At 35.4% G+C, this 17,525-nt stretch overlaps 1 protein-coding gene across 5 annotated transcripts in view; it reads left to right on the top strand.

Annotated features, from left to right (window-relative positions):
* Positions 1-17,525, top strand: part of LOC121415819 (probable ATP-dependent RNA helicase DDX59) — a 46,440-nt gene that overhangs the window by 28,244 nt on the left and 671 nt on the right. For 2 of the 5 annotated variants that reach the window (XM_041609157.1, XM_041609156.1), the window contains exons 4-16: positions 255-330; positions 961-1,080; positions 1,562-1,708; positions 1,821-1,903; positions 2,853-2,901; positions 5,758-5,834; positions 6,825-6,953; positions 7,837-7,940; positions 8,249-8,315; positions 9,563-9,760; positions 10,607-10,673; positions 14,943-15,126; positions 16,633-16,715. In XM_041609157.1, coding sequence (XP_041465091.1) covers positions 255-330; positions 961-1,080; positions 1,562-1,708; positions 1,821-1,903; positions 2,853-2,901; positions 5,758-5,834; positions 6,825-6,953; positions 7,837-7,940; positions 8,249-8,315; positions 9,563-9,760; positions 10,607-10,673; positions 14,943-15,126; positions 16,633-16,684 — 1,353 coding nt within the window. In that variant the 3' untranslated portion in view covers positions 16,685-16,715. Of the gene's footprint in view, positions 1-254; positions 331-960; positions 1,081-1,561; positions 1,709-1,820; positions 1,904-2,852; positions 2,902-5,757; positions 5,835-6,824; positions 6,954-7,836; positions 7,941-8,248; positions 8,316-9,562; positions 9,761-10,606; positions 10,674-11,329; positions 11,721-14,935; positions 15,127-16,632; positions 16,716-17,525 lie in introns of those variants that run through there. The other 3 variants (XR_005970062.1, XR_005970063.1, XM_041609158.1) reach the window with 3 other exon arrangements.

The following is a 17,525-nucleotide window of genomic DNA, read 5'->3' as shown; positions in this document are numbered from 1 at the left end:
TAAATAAAGAAAATGGCAAAAGATTGAAATTGTTAAAAGAACTCGTTGTTTTCACTGCTTTGAAAAAGGTAGGTGTGTGTGATTTTATTTTGGTCAATGTGGTACATTGACAATTTTATATCTTTCAAGCAGCAAGAGATTTTTAAGTGGATAAAAAAGATTATAGGGAGAGATCTTGAATGTGCTTGATATTTTCTTTTGTAATGTATTGATGTTTGTATTAATTTACAGTTTTTCTTTCTTTTCTTTTTCAGGTTCAGATTTTTGTTGAAGGCATAAATATACATAGGCCCATCCTGGAGTTTGAGCAGCTTCGTCTTCCAGCTAAGAGTAAGTCAAAGAATTCAGGCACTCATCTCAAGCAGAACTTGACCATGATTGAAAATGGTTTAGCTTGCAATCTTTGTAGCATTTGTTCACTTGCAGATATTGCATTACTCATAGTTTTTTAGTTTCAATTCATGCATTGAACTCCATGATGTTGACCTCCCCATCTTATTTGGCTCAGTGTTCTTATCTTCCCTTTTTTGTATAATTATTGTTACTTACAGAGATTTGTGAGTTTGTAAATTTGAACTCATGAGGACAGTCTTACTAGTTTAAGTCATTAGCCTGTAGTTTTACGAGATACAGAAGGGCACATCTCAATAGAAGTGCCACTTGTTTTAAGGAGTGTTTTTAAAATGATTCATATTCAAATGTCAATGATACTTACAGCTGGAAAATAGTTCTTACACTGCTTCCAAAGCATCCCACCTTAGTTGATATACATAGATTTTTATTTTCTTGATATACTTATATTATTTGGTAAATATGCCACTATCTCCATCCCATCTTAATTTTCTAGTGTTTTGTCAAATTTTATTCAATGTTTCAGTTACTCTCTATTCAGTCTCAGTGTTTCATATCATGAAAATTGTTTTATAGTGGTATGATTTATTTTGTTACTTGTTTTTGCAGTCCAGAGTAATCTCCAGGTATCAGGATATGTGACCCCTACACCAATCCAGATGCAAGCTATCCCATCAGCCCTTGCACTAAGAGACCTTATGATATGTGCCCAGACCAGCTCGGGAAAAAGTGAGTGTTCATTGTGAAATCTGGATATGAAGACTACACACGAAAGTCAAAAGTTGTGGTCTTTAGAGGCAGTTGTTTTGAAGATGCAAGCTATTTCAGCATCTCTTTTAAGAAGAGACATTGTATGCGCCCAGACTACATGTAGGTCAGCAAAAAGTAACTCTATTCACACATGGAATCTGGACCCATATGAAGACTGCACAAGACAGAAAAATCCTGTGGTCTTTGTGGCTTTTGACACCTCCACACTTCCACAGTTGATTTTTACAGCAATCACACAATCTTCAAATGATGCATTTCTTTACTCATTCATTATTGTCAACAGAGTATCATCTTTTATATTTCTTCAATGATTGAACTGTTTTACTAAGTGAAATCTGCCTTTATAAGGAAAATTGGTTATAAAAAATTTGTAAATTCCTGATTCTTCTGGTCTATAAATCATATCAATGATTTGTTTCCACCTTTTTATTTGTTGCAGCCCTCTCATTCCTCGTGCCTTCAGTGATTACCATTTATAACCAAGTACTTACAAGGTTTGGAAGCAAAGATCCTTATGTGCTTATCCTGACTCCTACAAGAGAACTTGCCATGCAGATAGAAGAACAGGCAAAACAACTTATGAAAGGTGATATAATAGTAGTTGATCCTTTAAAAATACAACCTCAATATTGTAATATTTATACTGCTTCAGTTTTGCTTTCTATGATCTTACTTTTTAAATTAATTGTGATTTGTAGGATTGTCAAGCATGAAGACAGCACTCTTAGTTGGAGGGCTCCCTCTACCACCACAGTTGCACAGGTTACAACAAGGTATTCAGGTGAGTTTGTGTTGCAGTTCTGTCTTTTTTTCAAGGTTGCAAATTGCTATGTTGCTTCTTCGTAAGCCCTGAAACTTCTGTGTTGCTCTGGAAACAGCATGCAACAATATTTTTTAGATGTTATTAACATTAATATTGGCTACTGACTCATTTATCTACATTGTGTGGTTCCCAGAAGGCATTGTATTGGGACCGCTTTGACCCAGTAGGCAACAGATTAACTTTGAGCATGAAAACTGGAAACTTGATCAAAAAAAGATGAAATTCCAACTTGACATTCTATTGAATCACCATGCAAATCTCCATATTGCTAATTTCTCAGCAATTACAAATTTTTATACCAAAATTCATTCTAAAAGTTATCTTTACATTTTTATACTTTCAAACACCTTTTATGGGATCCTGTTTGAGCTAATTTTGTTTTAGATATTAACCACAACTGGCATGTATGTTTGAATGTAATTTATTAGGGGGGGAATGGTGCCCCTGTAATCATGATTTTCTGTCAGAGGGCCAGTACATAATGTATTCTCTGTATGGTGACATGATGGATATCCAATTCTAACTATAAGCAATAGCCAAAGTTTCCGGAATATAGCTCATGACATTTACTTGTGTGACCTTGTGACTTCTGTTAGCATGAAGTAATACAGCAAGAGGGATAACACAAGTAGCAAGTTTTACAATGATTCTTCCTAGAAATGTAAGAAGAGATTGAGAACGCAGTGTACAAGCAGGTGCGACAAGATTAGCACTTGCTACGGTGGGAGTAGACCAGAATGTATTGGGGCACATGTCACTGAACAAGAAGCAGAATTTCTCGTCTAGTGAATGGCAAAAACAGGTTGTATGCTACATCCGGGAACGTTTAGTTATTGTCGATGACGAAAACTGAGCACTTTACTTTGTCTGTTCATGGTATCACTCGCATTTATTTATTTTGTTATAGTTTATTGTAGGTACTCCAGGTAGGATCATGGACATTATCAACCAAGAAGGTAAGGATCCGCAGATCAATATTGTCAAAGCTGAAATTATTGGTCAATTGTGTGTGTCAACTTTCATAATGCATGCACCCTTTAATATTTACATGTATGATGACACCCATTCGGAGTGATCCTGAGAGATTGGTCAAGCACAGTGTAGTTAACACAATGCCTTGATCACAGTGTCAGTGTTGAACTTTTTAGTTTTCCTGAGAACTCACTGCTAGTTCTATTAATTAATATGTTCTCCTTTGCTTAAAATACATCATTTAATTAGATATTGCATTAATCTTTGAATTTGTACTCAGAGCTTATGCTGTATTGCATGTCTTTGGAATAAATTTGTTGACCAACAAATGAATACATTTGGCACTACACCAATAGTATGTTCATTTGAACAGAAAGAAGAAAACTCTAGCAAAAATCAGTTACAACACAAAAATTTCATCATAATCAGATACAAATTGTTTTGATGTTTTTAAGTTTAACTATTACAACAAAAAACACTGGTTAATTGCTAAATACATTTGATATGCAAATGTATGAGATAAAAATGTCATACACTCACTATTTCTTTTGAGTTTCTTTTAAAAGTGTTAGTTTGAGACACCAAGTTGGTTGTGAATAATGAATAAACACATTAGTTCTGATGTAGTGTTCAGGGTTCCTATTTTGTGATTTCTTTTATTTTAAGGTGTTCATCTTAGTAACATGTTGCTTGTGATTGATGAAGTAGACACATTAGTTCTGGTGTAGTGTTTAGGGTTCACAATTACTATTGTGCTTTTCTTTCAAGGTGTTAATCTGAGTGATATCAAGTCGGTTGTGATTGATGAAGTAGACACAGTAGTTCTGGTGTTCATAATTACTATTGTGCTTTTCTATCAAGGTGTTAATCTGAGTGATATCAAGTTGGTTGTGATTGATGAAGTAGACACCATTAGTTCTGGTGTTTATAATTACTATTGTGCCCTTCTTTCAAGGTGTTAATCTGAGTAATATCAAGTTGGTTGTGATTGATGAAGTAGACACAGTAGTTCTGGTGTTCATAATTACTATTGTGCTCTTCTTTCAAGGTGTTAATCTGAGTAATATCAAGTTGGTTGTGATTGATGAAGTAGACACAGTTAGTTCTGGTGTTCATAATTACTATTGTGCTTTTCTTTCAAGGTGTTAATCTGAGTAATATCAAGTTGGTTGTGATTGATGAAGTAGACACATTAGTTATGGTGTAGTGTTTAGGTTTCACAATTACTATTTTGCTTTTCTTTCTTTCAAGGTTTTAATGGGAGTGATATCAAGTTGGTTGTGATTGATGAAGTAGACACATTAGTTCTGGTTTTCATAATTACTGTTGTGCCCTTCTTTCAAGGTGTTAATCTGAGTGATATCAATTTGGTTGTGATTGATGAAGTAGACACATTAGTTATGGTGTAGTGTTTAGGTTTCACAATTACTATTGTGCTTTTCTTTCTTTCAAGGTTTTAATGGGAGTTTTATCAAGTTGGTTGTGATTGATGAAGTAGACACATTAGTTATGGTGTAGTGTTTAGGTTTCACAATTACTATTGTGCTTTTCTTTCTTTCAAGGTTTTAATGGGAGTTTTATCAAGTTGGTTGTGATTGATGAAGTAGACACATTAGTTATGGTGTAGTGTTTAGGTTTCACAATTACTATTGTGCTTTTCTTTCTTTCAAGGTTTTAATGGGAGTGATATCAAGTTGGTTGTGATTGATGAAGTAGACACAGTTAGTTCTGGTGTTCATAATTACTATTGTGCTTTTCTTTCAAGGTGTTAATCTGAGTGATATCAAGTTGGTTGTGATTGATGAAGTAGACACAGTTAGTTCTGGTGTTCATAATTACTATTGTGCCCTTCTTTCAAGGTGTTAATCTGAGTAATATCAAGTTGGTTGTGATTGATGAAGTAGACACAGTTAGTTCTGGTGTTCATAATTACTATTGTGCTTTTCTTTCAAGGTGTTAATCTTAGTAATATCAAGTTGGTTGTGATTGATGAAATAGACACAGTTAGTTCTGGTGTTCATAAGTACTGTGATTTTCTTTCAAGGTGTTAATCTGAGTAATATCAAGTTGGTTGTGATTGATGAAGTAGACACATTAGTTATGGTGTAGTGTTTAGGTTTCACAATTACTATTGTGCTTTTCTTTCTTTCAAGGTGTTAATTGGAGTGATATCAAGTTGGTTGTGGTTGATGAAGTAGACACATTAGTTCTGGTGTTCATAATTACTATTGTGCCCTTCTTTCAAGGTGTTAATCTGAGTGATATCAATTCGGTTGTGATTGATGAAGTAGACACATTAGTTATGGTGTAGTGTTTAGGGCTCACAATTACTATTGTGCTTTTCTTTCTTTCAAGGTTTTAATGGGAGTTTTATCAAGTTGGTTGTGATTGATGAAGTAGACACATTAGTTATGGTGTAGTGTTTAGGTTTCACAATTACTATTGTGCTTTTCTTTCTTTCAAGGTTTTAATGGGAGTGATATCAAGTTGGTTGTGATTGATGAAGTAGACACAGTTAGTTCTGGTGTTCATAATTACTATTGTGCTTTTCTTTCAAGGTGTTAATCTGAGTGATATCAAGTTGGTTGTGATTGATGAAGTAGACACCATTAGTTCTGGTGTTTATAATTACTATTGTGCCCTTCTTTCAAGGTGTTAATCTGAGTAATATCAAGTTGGTTGTGATTGATGAAGTAGACACAGTTAGTTCTGGTGTTCATAATTACTATTGTGCTTTTCTTTCAAGGTGTTAATCTGAGTGATATCAAGTTGGTTGTGATTGATGAAGTAGACACAGTTAGTTCTGGTGTTCATAATTACTATTGTGCTTTTCTTTCAAGGTGTTAATCTGAGTGATATCAAGTTGGTTGTGATTGATGAAGTAGACACCATGCTACAACTTGGATTCCAGCAGCAGGTAAGAATTATATCCCTTGTGTGCCATGATTCTAAAGCAAAGATTTGACTTTGTCTCTTTTTATACCTGAGTCATGAATAAAGGGAAATTCCATAAAGTATGCTCTAAATTTATCGCCCTAATGATGAGCACTTCACAAGTATATTTGACAATACATTTAAAAAGAATGATTATTGATGGAATCGCCCTAATGATGTTGTGCTTTATAGATATTCTCTAGGACTTGAATGTTGAATTTTTTTTAAAGAAATAGGTACATTTTAATTCATAATTTAGTTGACATTTTAATTCTGCAAGTGTGAAGGCATCGTGGTCTAGTGATTGTGACTCTCCTCTTTCAATATGAGGGATGCATGTTCGATTCCTAGCCGTGTTGTGTTTTCCTTTAGCAAGAAATTCATCCACATTGTGCTGCACTCAACCCAGGAGAGGTGAATGGGTACCCAGTAGCAAGAAGTTCCTTGAATGCTTGAGCACCTATAGGTAGCCAAGCTAAAGCCAGAGTAATAATAGCAGGGCCTACTGAACAGTTTTCGGAGCTAAAGTGGCTACCCTGTGTAAATATCCCAGTATTATTATTATTATTATGACTGGTAACTGTTTACTATTTATACACACAGATTAAGAAATGATTTCTTTTCACCTGTTGATTTATAACAATGGATGATATATATTGATTTTTAAAATGGAGCTTGATCTTACTGTAATTTTTTTTTTTTTTTTTTATGCAGCTTTTGTTTGTCAGTATCGATGGGAATAGCAAAGTAGGTTACAGGAAATATGCATGTAAATATTAATAAGTAATTCTAAGAGTCAACTGTATCTTGTGATACAGTAGTCAGTATCTCCTGATGTTTGTGAACGAAACATTAAACATACAAGGCTCTTAAATAATGGATTCTGGAATCTTTATATCTTTATTTGATAAGTGCCTGCCAGTTGCTGTAGGGTATTCAGACATTACAATCATCTTTCTTGGGTTTGTTTTAGGTCTATGACATCATGACCCACTTACCAGACAACCACCAAACCATCTTTACCTCGGCAACCATTCCAGCATCCATAGAGAAAATGGCCTCTTCTCTTCTGAACAACCCCGTCTTTATCTCTGTGGGAACGGTGAGCATTCTCCGAATTTGATACTCTGTGGGGTTTTATGGGTGACACAACATACGCTCCTGCAACATTTTCTCTGGTCTTAATATCTCATAGGGTTAGAGTAAGGGTTCAAGTAGAATTTTTGGTTCAGAATAATAAAAAGATAAGGATTAGAGTTTATATAGTTTTGGAGGTTAGATTTCGGCTAAACGTGCAGATTTAACAGAGGAGCAAACGTTGCCGGAACGAATGTCATTGAACCATTTTATGAACAGTAAATGAGTGGTGTTATATGGTTGTGCAATCAATGGTGATGAGGTGATGATTGTGGTGAAGATTATGATGATGGTGGTGATGGAGGTGGTGGTGGTAGCGTCGATGATGATGCTGATGGTGGTGGTGGTGGTGGTTGTGGTGATGGTGATGATGATGATGATAATGATGATGATGATGATGATGATGATGATGATGATGATGATGATGATGATGATGGTGGTGATGATATTGATGATGATGATGATGATGATGTGATGATGAGAATGATGATGTTGATGATGAAATGATGATGATGATGATGATGATGGTGGTGATGATACTGATGATGATGGTGATGATGATGATGATGTGATGATGATGATGATGATGATGATGATGATGATGATGGTGGTGGTGGTGATAATACTGATGATGATGATGTGGTGATGATGATGATGAATATAACGATTATGTCCATAATGATGTTGGTTATGAAGACGATGATGTGTCATGGATAATTGTGATAGAGACAATATTGGTGATAATGGTGGTGGTGGTAGTGATAATTATAAAAATAATTAAAGACTGACAAGGCTAGACACAAATGCAGGTTGTGCTTTCATGTGAACCATGTTCCATTCCTCTACAGCCCAGCACTCCCTGTACCTCTGTGAAACAGGTCATCTTATGGGTGGAGGAACCATCAAAGAAGAAGAAACTCTTTGCAATTCTTCAAGATCCCAAACATTTCAGGTACTTATTCTCTCAAATCTCTTCAATAGGTATGATTTGGTCATTGTGCACATCTACTCACTGTTCTTATTAAATAATATTGTTGCTTTGGGACATTCTAACCAATTTTATTTCTATTTTTTCCTGCTATTTCTTTTTTTTTTTGGGTGGGGCTAGTTATGAACCAAAGTGACTATTGCTAATTTTTCAGTTGAATATGAATCTTCATTCAGCCATTTGATAATTCTCTGCTTTTATGGTTAATCTGAGTGGGGTTATGTACTGGTATAAGCATAAAAGATATCAAACTATTGTTGTTGTTTTTCCAGGCCACCAGCTTTAGTCTTTGTCAATTCCAAACCGGGAGCAGATCTTCTTGCTCAAGCAGTTGGAAAGGTATACTATGATTTTGTTAGAAAGATGTGGAGATGATGGGTACTCATCTTGTACAGTACATGTCATGTCTTTATCTTTTGGTTAATCTCAAAATCACTCTTTCCATATGTTATAATTGTATATTTTACTAGATATTTTCATCTATTTTGTTTAATACTGAAGTACACATTTTTAGAGTATATCAATTCAAATTTTAAGTACCATTTTTTGCCCGGAATTTTTTTATCTCCTTTCTCCTTCAGTCTAAAAGTCTTTGCATGTCTTCCTTGTGATTTATTTGTCTTTGGGAAAATATAATATCATTTTGCAACCAAAATCTCAAAGTATCCTTGCTATAAAAGATAACTTTTTTTTATTCTTGGACAGTCCTTATTTTGGAGAAAAAAATATCGAAATATTTGCATTTGAGAAAAAAATCTGTTATAAAGTACATCCAAAATTACAGAAAAATCCATGTATTTGCCTTTTTTTGTCTCAGTTCATGATATTACCTTGATTTTTATTTTCTTTGATTTATCTCAAACACCAATAGCTGTTGTAGAGAGCTTCAAGCATTGCAAGCTTACTATATGTACATGTATGTATAAGGACACAGGGCACAGCCATACCATACATACCTTTAGTAACCCAGTGCATAGTGACTGGGGTTATGTACATGTATATGTATATGGACGGTGGCTTAATCCTGTATTCTCTTTCACATGGTATTTAGATTGGAGTGAATGTCAGGATACTGAATACCTGCGGGGACACGGTGTGGACTGTTCATTCCCTCATTTGTTATTTTCCAGATAGGATCTTTCCAAAGCCTATAAAAGTTTATTTGGTAGCCAATCTCAGAAAATATTAGCCAAGTCAACATGAAGATCACAAAATAAAAGATATTAAAATGTCATTTATTAACGTGATAATATTTATATAAATAAATTGTGAGGGTGTGGGGTATTAGTGAAGGCGATCAGCCCTCCAAGATTAATGCCAAAAACTTTCTTTGCTGAATAAAAGGAAGCAAAAACAAGACCAAAAAAAGATAAAGTTGATGGAACATAATCACAACAAAAATTAAACACACTAAATTACATTTAAAAGGAAATAGGAGCACTAAGAATATGAAGATAGGATTTATATATTCATTTTGTTGAATGTGTAAAGAGTTTGGCTCTTATGTTAGGTCATCTGGAAAGAGATTCCGGGACTGGGCGATGGTTCTAGAAATATTATAATCCGTCCTTTTTCTTGTTATCTAGAGCTGTGGTATATCGGTAGCATCACTACATGGAGACAAGCCTCAGATTCAGCGTAATGAGATCCTGCAGAAGTTTAAAGATGGTGCACATGATGTCATGATCAGTACAGCTGTGCTAGGGCGTGGTATTGACCTGCCAGGGGTCAAGATGGTTGTGAACTTTGACATGCCAGGGACAGTGGAGGAATATATACATCAGGTTGGGTAATGTACCTTTGAACGTACATTTTTGTCATGGACATTATTTACTTGGTGGAATTTTGCGAAGTTTTTTTTTTTACATACTTTCTTAGATTTCACTTGTAAAATTTTGATAAAAGTTATGTTGATAAAACATGTATTACAGAGTTAAATATACTTGTCAGACTTAAATTCTTTATATTTGGTTTAATGGTTTGTGTAGACCCAATTATTGCAAATACATGCATTTGGGGTGATTCAGGCAATAGTGATGTCCATAAATGAACCATTTCTTCAGAGATTTCTGTCCTCTCTTTTCTGGAAGCACTCATGTAAATTACTAGTTGCATATATTTTTGTAATTCATACTTTCTAGTAATTTGATTTCTCTCCTAGCAAACATAAATCTTGATGTTACATAAATTTCCTTAGTGTTGTATATTGATAGTTTCATGAACATTTCCAGTTGTGGTGATAATGATCACACAAAGAATTCAGACAGAATTCAACGAAATTAAATTAGTGTCTGTATGTGTAAATGAAAGTCTTGTTGAAAATGAGTAAGCACCTAATGATTAGCAAAATTAGCATGGCACTCATTTGATAGACAGGTCTTTCTCCAAGCATTAATGATACACGTACCCATGTATTCTTATCGGTGTAGACAATTTTCAGCCTAGATTTCATTATTTCACAATGATATGTTTATGTAAACTATGTAACTTTCTAGATCAAATCTATGATGCCATAGGAACAATTACCTGTGATTTGAATACTTTCTCTGAAAATGATCTCTTATTATGACTACTCAAATTCAGCTTATCTTATTTCTGTCTTTCTCTGTGATACCTTTACTTCTTTACAGATTGGGAGAACAGGGCGCTTAGGAACATCTGGTACAGCCATGACATTTATCAACAACAACAGCAAAAATATCCTTTTGAAATTTTGATTTCCTGAACTTGAACCCCCGTAAATATTCTACAATTCATGTCCTAGCATTTATATCTCTTTTGTCTCTATGTGTTTTATTGCTATTATTTATTTAACAACTGTTTTAATACTCTCTTTTAAACAAATGCCCCTTTGGTACATTTGTATATCAAGGAGTGTGCAATATACCTCGGTTCATAGCCCAGTCAAAGCTGACAAAATGAGTATTATATATTTCAAACAACTCATTTATCATACAAAAAGGATTTTCTGTTTTTAGAATAATTAGGATTTTCGTGATGACCATTTAAAATATGATGAAGTAGCTACCAAAGAGATATAATTGTTCAGACCCTGAATTGCAGCCTTTTTATGATGGGATTTTTTTAATTGTAAGGTGATATATCACTTGAACTTAACTATTTTTAGTTTGATGTTGATTGTTTAGCTAGATTGAGCCTGTATTTGAAATATGTAGTGAAGTAAATTAAGATTTTTTTTTCATTTTAGTTTAGAAATTAAACGAGTTCTCCAACTCTCATGTACTCATCTCTAGATAATCTGAGTTTATGAAATATGTTAGTATTACTACTACACATACTTTACACACAATTTTTTGGTATTTGAGATTCCTTGACAGACTGTATCCTTTCACAGAGTCTTTCTATTTGGCTGGTGGTTGCCAGTGGGGCGTGATGAAACAAGCTGAAGAGGCGATGTAAAATACAAGCCAAATGATGTTGATACAAGCCACCATACCTGTATGATATTTCCGAAGGCTTTAAGCCAGGTATCCATTGCCATGCCATGCTCAGTAATACAAGTTATCCTATTGACTTGTAGGCCTACCTCAAGATAGCTATCCCCAATTAACCCCTCACTCCTGCTTCTCTCTACAACATACATCAGTGATATGAGGTCCTTGAAATATTTTTCAGATAATGATCCATGATTTTCTATAAAGGGGGTGGGCTCTAGTTGTCTGAATGAAGCCAAAGTGATTTAAAAAAAATAGTACGCTAAAGTGCTGTTGAAACAAGCCATTTCATATGGCACTTCCAAGAGGCTCCAATCATATCCTATGCGTGAGAATACCTGTAATCTCCAGATGTAATACAACCCCCTTCCTCCAATCATGGACAAACACCTTCCTTCACCCTTTACCTCCCCACTTTAAGGGTCGTACATGTAAATCTATCAAGTATAGTTGTGTCTGAATAAGTCATCTTTCCATGTTAAGTTCATTGCCCAGAAGTCAAAGCAATTTTCATCCTATATTATGCAAAGTTGGAATGATTTTTCCCATTCTAAGTCAAATTTCAGCTAATTTCTAAAAGATATTTGTGCTCCTAGGAGAGATTTGAATCATGAAGTGAGATTCACCTGAATTTGTCTTTGTATTACCTATACTTTTGTAAAGGGTATAGTTGCCCTAGAAGCTGTGGAAAATGAAAGGGGTGGGACTTTTTTTATACAGGGGCTATTTTTACTAGATCTTTGCATTCCAATTAACCCTTTTTAGGAAAAAAACAGCAATCCACACAAGTCTTTCATAATTTAGTTTGGGAATTTTTTCTTCATCTATGGAGCAAATGAAATAGTGCCCATTTATTACATATTTTTATTAGTGTTCTTGATCCTTCTGTGTTCACAATAAGGCAAATCATAAGCTCAACACCAACCTCACAGCACTTATGATTTGAAAAATGAAATTGATGTTTATTATTTCCAATCTTCTGAAGTTCTTTATGTGCATTTTCAAATAGCTTCAGGATAAACCAAAACTTAGGCCTCAGTCACATTTGACCTAGGATGGTTCCAAATGGTCATGAACCAGGCTAATCAATCCACATCGATTTCATTGGGGTCAATGATGTTTTCATTGGCCATGCCTTGGATCACCATGAACCAATTCATGTTAGATTTTGATGTGTGGAGCATTTGCATCATGCATACAAAGAAAATTGATGTCAAACTTTGGAACTCTCTGACAATTTTTGTCTTGTTTCGCTTGCATAGCAAAGCGAGACTGTAGGCGCCGCTTTTCTGACGGTGGCGTTGTCAACATTGAAATCTTAACCATAATTAAGTTTTTGAAATGTCATCATAACTTAGAAAGTACATGGACCTAGTTCATGAAACTTGAACATAAGAAATCAAGTATTACTGAACATCCTGCCCGAATTTCAGGTCATATGACAAAGGTCAAAGGTCATTTAGGGTCAACAAACTTAGTCCATGTTGGGAAAATCAATATCGAAATCTTAACCGAAGTTAAGTTTTTGAAATGTTGTCATAACTTCAAAAGTATATGGACCTAATTCATGAAACTTGGACATAAGGGAAATCAAGTATTACTGAACATCCTGCCAGAGTTTCAGGTCACATGACAAAGGTCACTTGGGGTCAACAAACTTCGGCTATGTTGCGGTTATTTGAGGAATTGTTCATAAAACTTGAACATAAGAAATCAAGTATTAATGAACATCCTGCCCAAGTTTCAGGTCACATGACAAAGGCCATTTAGGTTCAATGAACTTAGACCATGTTGGGGGAATCAATATCGAAATCTTAACCAAGGTTAAGTTTTTAAAATGTTGTCATACATGTAACTTGAAATTCAATGGATTTAGTTCATGAAATTTGGACATAAGAGCAGCGATGTTTCCCTGAATACGCTACGCAAATTTCAGGAACATGGGCAAGATCAAAGGTCATTTAAAGATCAATGAACGTGTTGGAAATCTGTGTTCAATTTGCATCAAGTATGAATGATTATTTTGTGCATGTCTTAGGTCACATGTTCATGGTCAAAGGTCATTTTGGGCATAATATTTTATCATATTAGTGTTTTCTTCTGTGAATAATTATTCATTGGCTATTTTCAAAGGCAACACTGCTGCTATATCGAATTGTGTAATGCAGGCGAGACTGCCACAGGCATGCCACTTATTTTGATAGAGGCTTAGACGATCACAGAGTGATAGCACAAATCCTGTTTAATCTTTGCAAAGGCTCTGTACAGCTACCACCATTGCACAAGAAATGCATGATGCATACAGATAATGTGAGCACATATTTTGCAAACTATTATGCCCCCAAAAGTGCATACAAAATAATAAAATGAGATTAAAATACAATAACTGCAATGTAACCTAAGCATAAACAGGGCTTTACACCATGCTCGAAAGTTAGGAATTTTATAGGACAAAAAACAGATGGATAATTGATTTATTAGCAATTCTTGTACTGCAATTTGTATGTGATAGAATTTCGGGCCATTGAAGTATTGAGACATAAAAGCCCACATTTTCAAATGAGGTTTCAAGTGTACCATGGTGCACAACCATGGACTATTCAAATTTCTGTTATTATCGTGCTTCATTTGAGCTTGAATGTAGCATCCTTGCCAAAAAGTGCATTAATGATCATGAGTTTCTTGGTCGGGATGAAATGAGAGTACTTATACTCACAAACTTGCACAGTCCATGGTTTGTAATGTGGTACAATTGAATCTACCTTTAGAATTCTGACCAATGTGTAGTAAAAGTAAGGAACAATTGTTTTTATTAACAGGGTGCCCATAGTTTACTACATAGACCATGGTTTATTTGATTGAAATTAAATCCAGAATATTGGCCAGGGAGCTTACTTGCTAGCAAAAGTAAAGGGCATTGTATCAACAATGTTGATCATTCTTTCCTGTTAAGTACTGGGTTTATTGCTCCACACTTAAATGAATCCAACTTTCCATAAAAATGCAATCTGTGACCTAAGTACTTCTTATGCCTTCGCCCACCATATGTGGTTGTTGGAGGTATAATGTTATCGGGTTGTTCATCTGTCTTGTTTTTTTCTCGCCATAACTAAGAAACGTTTGATGTATCAACTTTAAATAGGAGTGACAATGATCTGATTAGATTTTAGTGTGATGATTTCATAGGTCACAGCAGTCTTCATACACCCTAAGTTGATAACCATTTGAGGGATCAACTTCAAACTTGACTCATTTATTAATTTGGGAGTGGTGGTCTTCTGACTAGATTTGGTATTCCATAGGTGAAAGGTTACAAAGGTATTAGACTGCATGCAGTCGAGTCAATCTAGCTTTTACAGTATTCATGTGGTGCGTAAGCATTTCAAAAATGAATTTGAAGGGATTTTTCTTCTCCGACAACCCCTTTCCTGCCTCTATAAGCGATATGTGAGAAAGAAGCGAAAGGAGTTTCTATCAGTACATCCTTTTTTCCTTGACCACAAGATTGCACAGCTCTTCCTACAGTTAACCAGCCTGCTGAAACCTCTGGGTGTCCTGTTACCTCCCGAGCTGATCAACTCACCCCATCTTAGCTATCAGAGACAGCAGCATCGGTCAAGGGACAGGCAGGTGGATGCCTCACGTCGCATGCCTGGAGGCAGTGGATACCATCACACCAAGCGGAACAGAGACAGGTGAGTTCTTAAATATATATCTCAGGGGAAGTTCATCTTGATACAAAACTTTATGCAATATAAATTCCATGAAGTAGAAAAATATTTTATCTGTTCATTCATTGTATCACCAAAAACTCTATTACTTTTTAGGACCCCTTATCTAGTTGCACATAACCTATTTTCATGTATAATAGAGTTCTATTCTTGTGCATGATCACTTTTGTTGACAGGCATTTCAATAGTTTGTGTAAAAGGCATACAGATTTGTAGTAACTCTGCTGTTATGGTAGCTACCATGATGACTACCTGGGGAGCTTTTCATGGAGTTTTGTTAGTTATTTCCACAGACTAATTCGCTCTCAGCCAGTCAGATGCAAGGATTTGCAGTAGGTTGTAACATCTGTCAATGAAAAACCACTGACTATTTGCTTCATGAAATGTACATGAACCCCATACCAGAGTGAGACTATAGGTGCTGCTTTTTCAACAGCACTTGAATTAGCATCATAAATTAGAAAGTTTATGGAACTAGTTCATTAGATATAGACATCAGGGACGTGAGAGCACTTCCCTGGGGTAATCAAGTAGGAATGATTGTTTTTGCACATGTCTTAGGTCACATGATCATGGTTATAGGTAGCCTCTTGTCGAAGCCCTGGGGGCTGCTTCCTGAGCGAAGCGAGGGATATAGCGAAGCAGAGCGCAGCGAGACAGGGCCTCTTGACATCTGAGCCGAATTTCACTGACTTTCTTTTGTTTATTGTTTTTACCAATTTTCCGACCAAAAATGGTCAGTGAAAATCATCCAATGAGAGTGTGGGCTGCTATGACATCATATTGAATATTCATGAGCTCATCTTGAATGGTGACGTGGATTCTTGGCGAAGAGTGACGACGAAATATTAAAGAGCATTGAATATGCCTCTAAAATGCTGAATATTGACCGATTTAAGGATTGGCAAGTTGATAAAAGTAAATCTGCACTGAAAGGAAGAGATGTTTGTAAATCTGCCCACAGGATATGGAAAAGTGTAATCTTTCATACGATTCCACTGCTATGCGTCGATTATCGATCTCCGTGGTGCAGTGAGGGAATACTAGAGTCGAGTTGTACAGTTGGTGCTTCCCCTTGACTCAGTCTGACCAGATCGATTTCCTGGGAAGTTTCAGAGTGGTGATGGGTCTGTTACGGCTAGTACTAGAAGTAGTACCACTACCTGTAACATTTTGCTGTTTATATCCCCTTTAGTGTCCCACCATTAAACGAATAGTGGACTACTAGTATTCCGCAAGTCAAGAGGGCCTGGCTCACAGTGCTCGCCAGGCCTAATTCGCTTCGCGAATTAGGAAATCCCTTGCTATGCAGCCGCCAAGGGCCTCGACATGAGGCTAGGTCAAAGGTCATTTTGGTTCAAAAGACATATTTTATTACTGTATCATATGATACACACAAACCCATTTGTCACACAACCAATTGTTAAAGACCATTTAGTAATATATCTTTTCTTTTCTGCATTTTTACAGGGAAAGCGTGACTGACATCTTGAAGAAAAGGAAAAGAAAGTTCAAGCCCTGAAGAAGTTCCACTTATGGTTATTGCATTAAAGGTAAAAGAAAGAAGTTGCAGCAAACAATTATTTCATGAGAAAGTCTTTGAAATCAAAGTTAAATGTCACCATATTATCATAGATCTCATTCTGATGCATTGAAATAAACTTATATTTGTGAAATCATGAAGTCTTAACTGAAAATCGATAATTCTGATGATCACTATTAACACAAAATTGCATGTGTGGGACATGTTTTAATATCGTTTGGAAAAATACATGACATTTTATGGAATTATGTGCTTATTTTTGTTCATTTCTCAGCAATTAAACATTTCCTTGCACAGCCATTTTACATATTTTTTTAATTCATGGCCATGTGTCATGAGGTCACCCTCCAAAAAAGGGTGGTGCTATTGGCTAATAATCTAGAAAGATTCATTACTCTAGGATAAATAGAGCTTGAGTTACAAGTCTTTAAAGACAGAGCACCAGGGGTGGTGCTGAAAATGGTGCCACCTGTACAAAGTCAATGGGGATTCTCAATATTTGGTGCTATATTGGGTGAAACGTTAATATTTTTGTGAAAACTTGACTTCCAACTACAAATTTGGTATCAAATTAAAGCTGGAACGTTAATTGATTGACAAATAAATTTGGCAATGTCATTGTCATGTACAACAAAAAATAGGGTGTATACATATGAAATAGAGACTTTTGAAGTTAAATAGGCGATGTAATAGCAAAAGTTGGTGACCTCATGACACATGACCTTATACATACAAACACTTGGGTGGCCAATTTAATGGATTCTGTTCGAATTCATTTTGAGATCGTTACCATAACTGGTATTTATCATAAGACTCAAGC

The sequence above is a fragment of the Lytechinus variegatus genome, chromosome 5, assembly GCF_018143015.1.
Source record: "Lytechinus variegatus isolate NC3 chromosome 5, Lvar_3.0, whole genome shotgun sequence".
In the NCBI taxonomy this organism is placed as follows: Eukaryota; Metazoa; Echinodermata; class Echinoidea; order Temnopleuroida; family Toxopneustidae; genus Lytechinus; species Lytechinus variegatus.
This window is presented reverse-complemented; position numbering and strand designations above follow the sequence as displayed.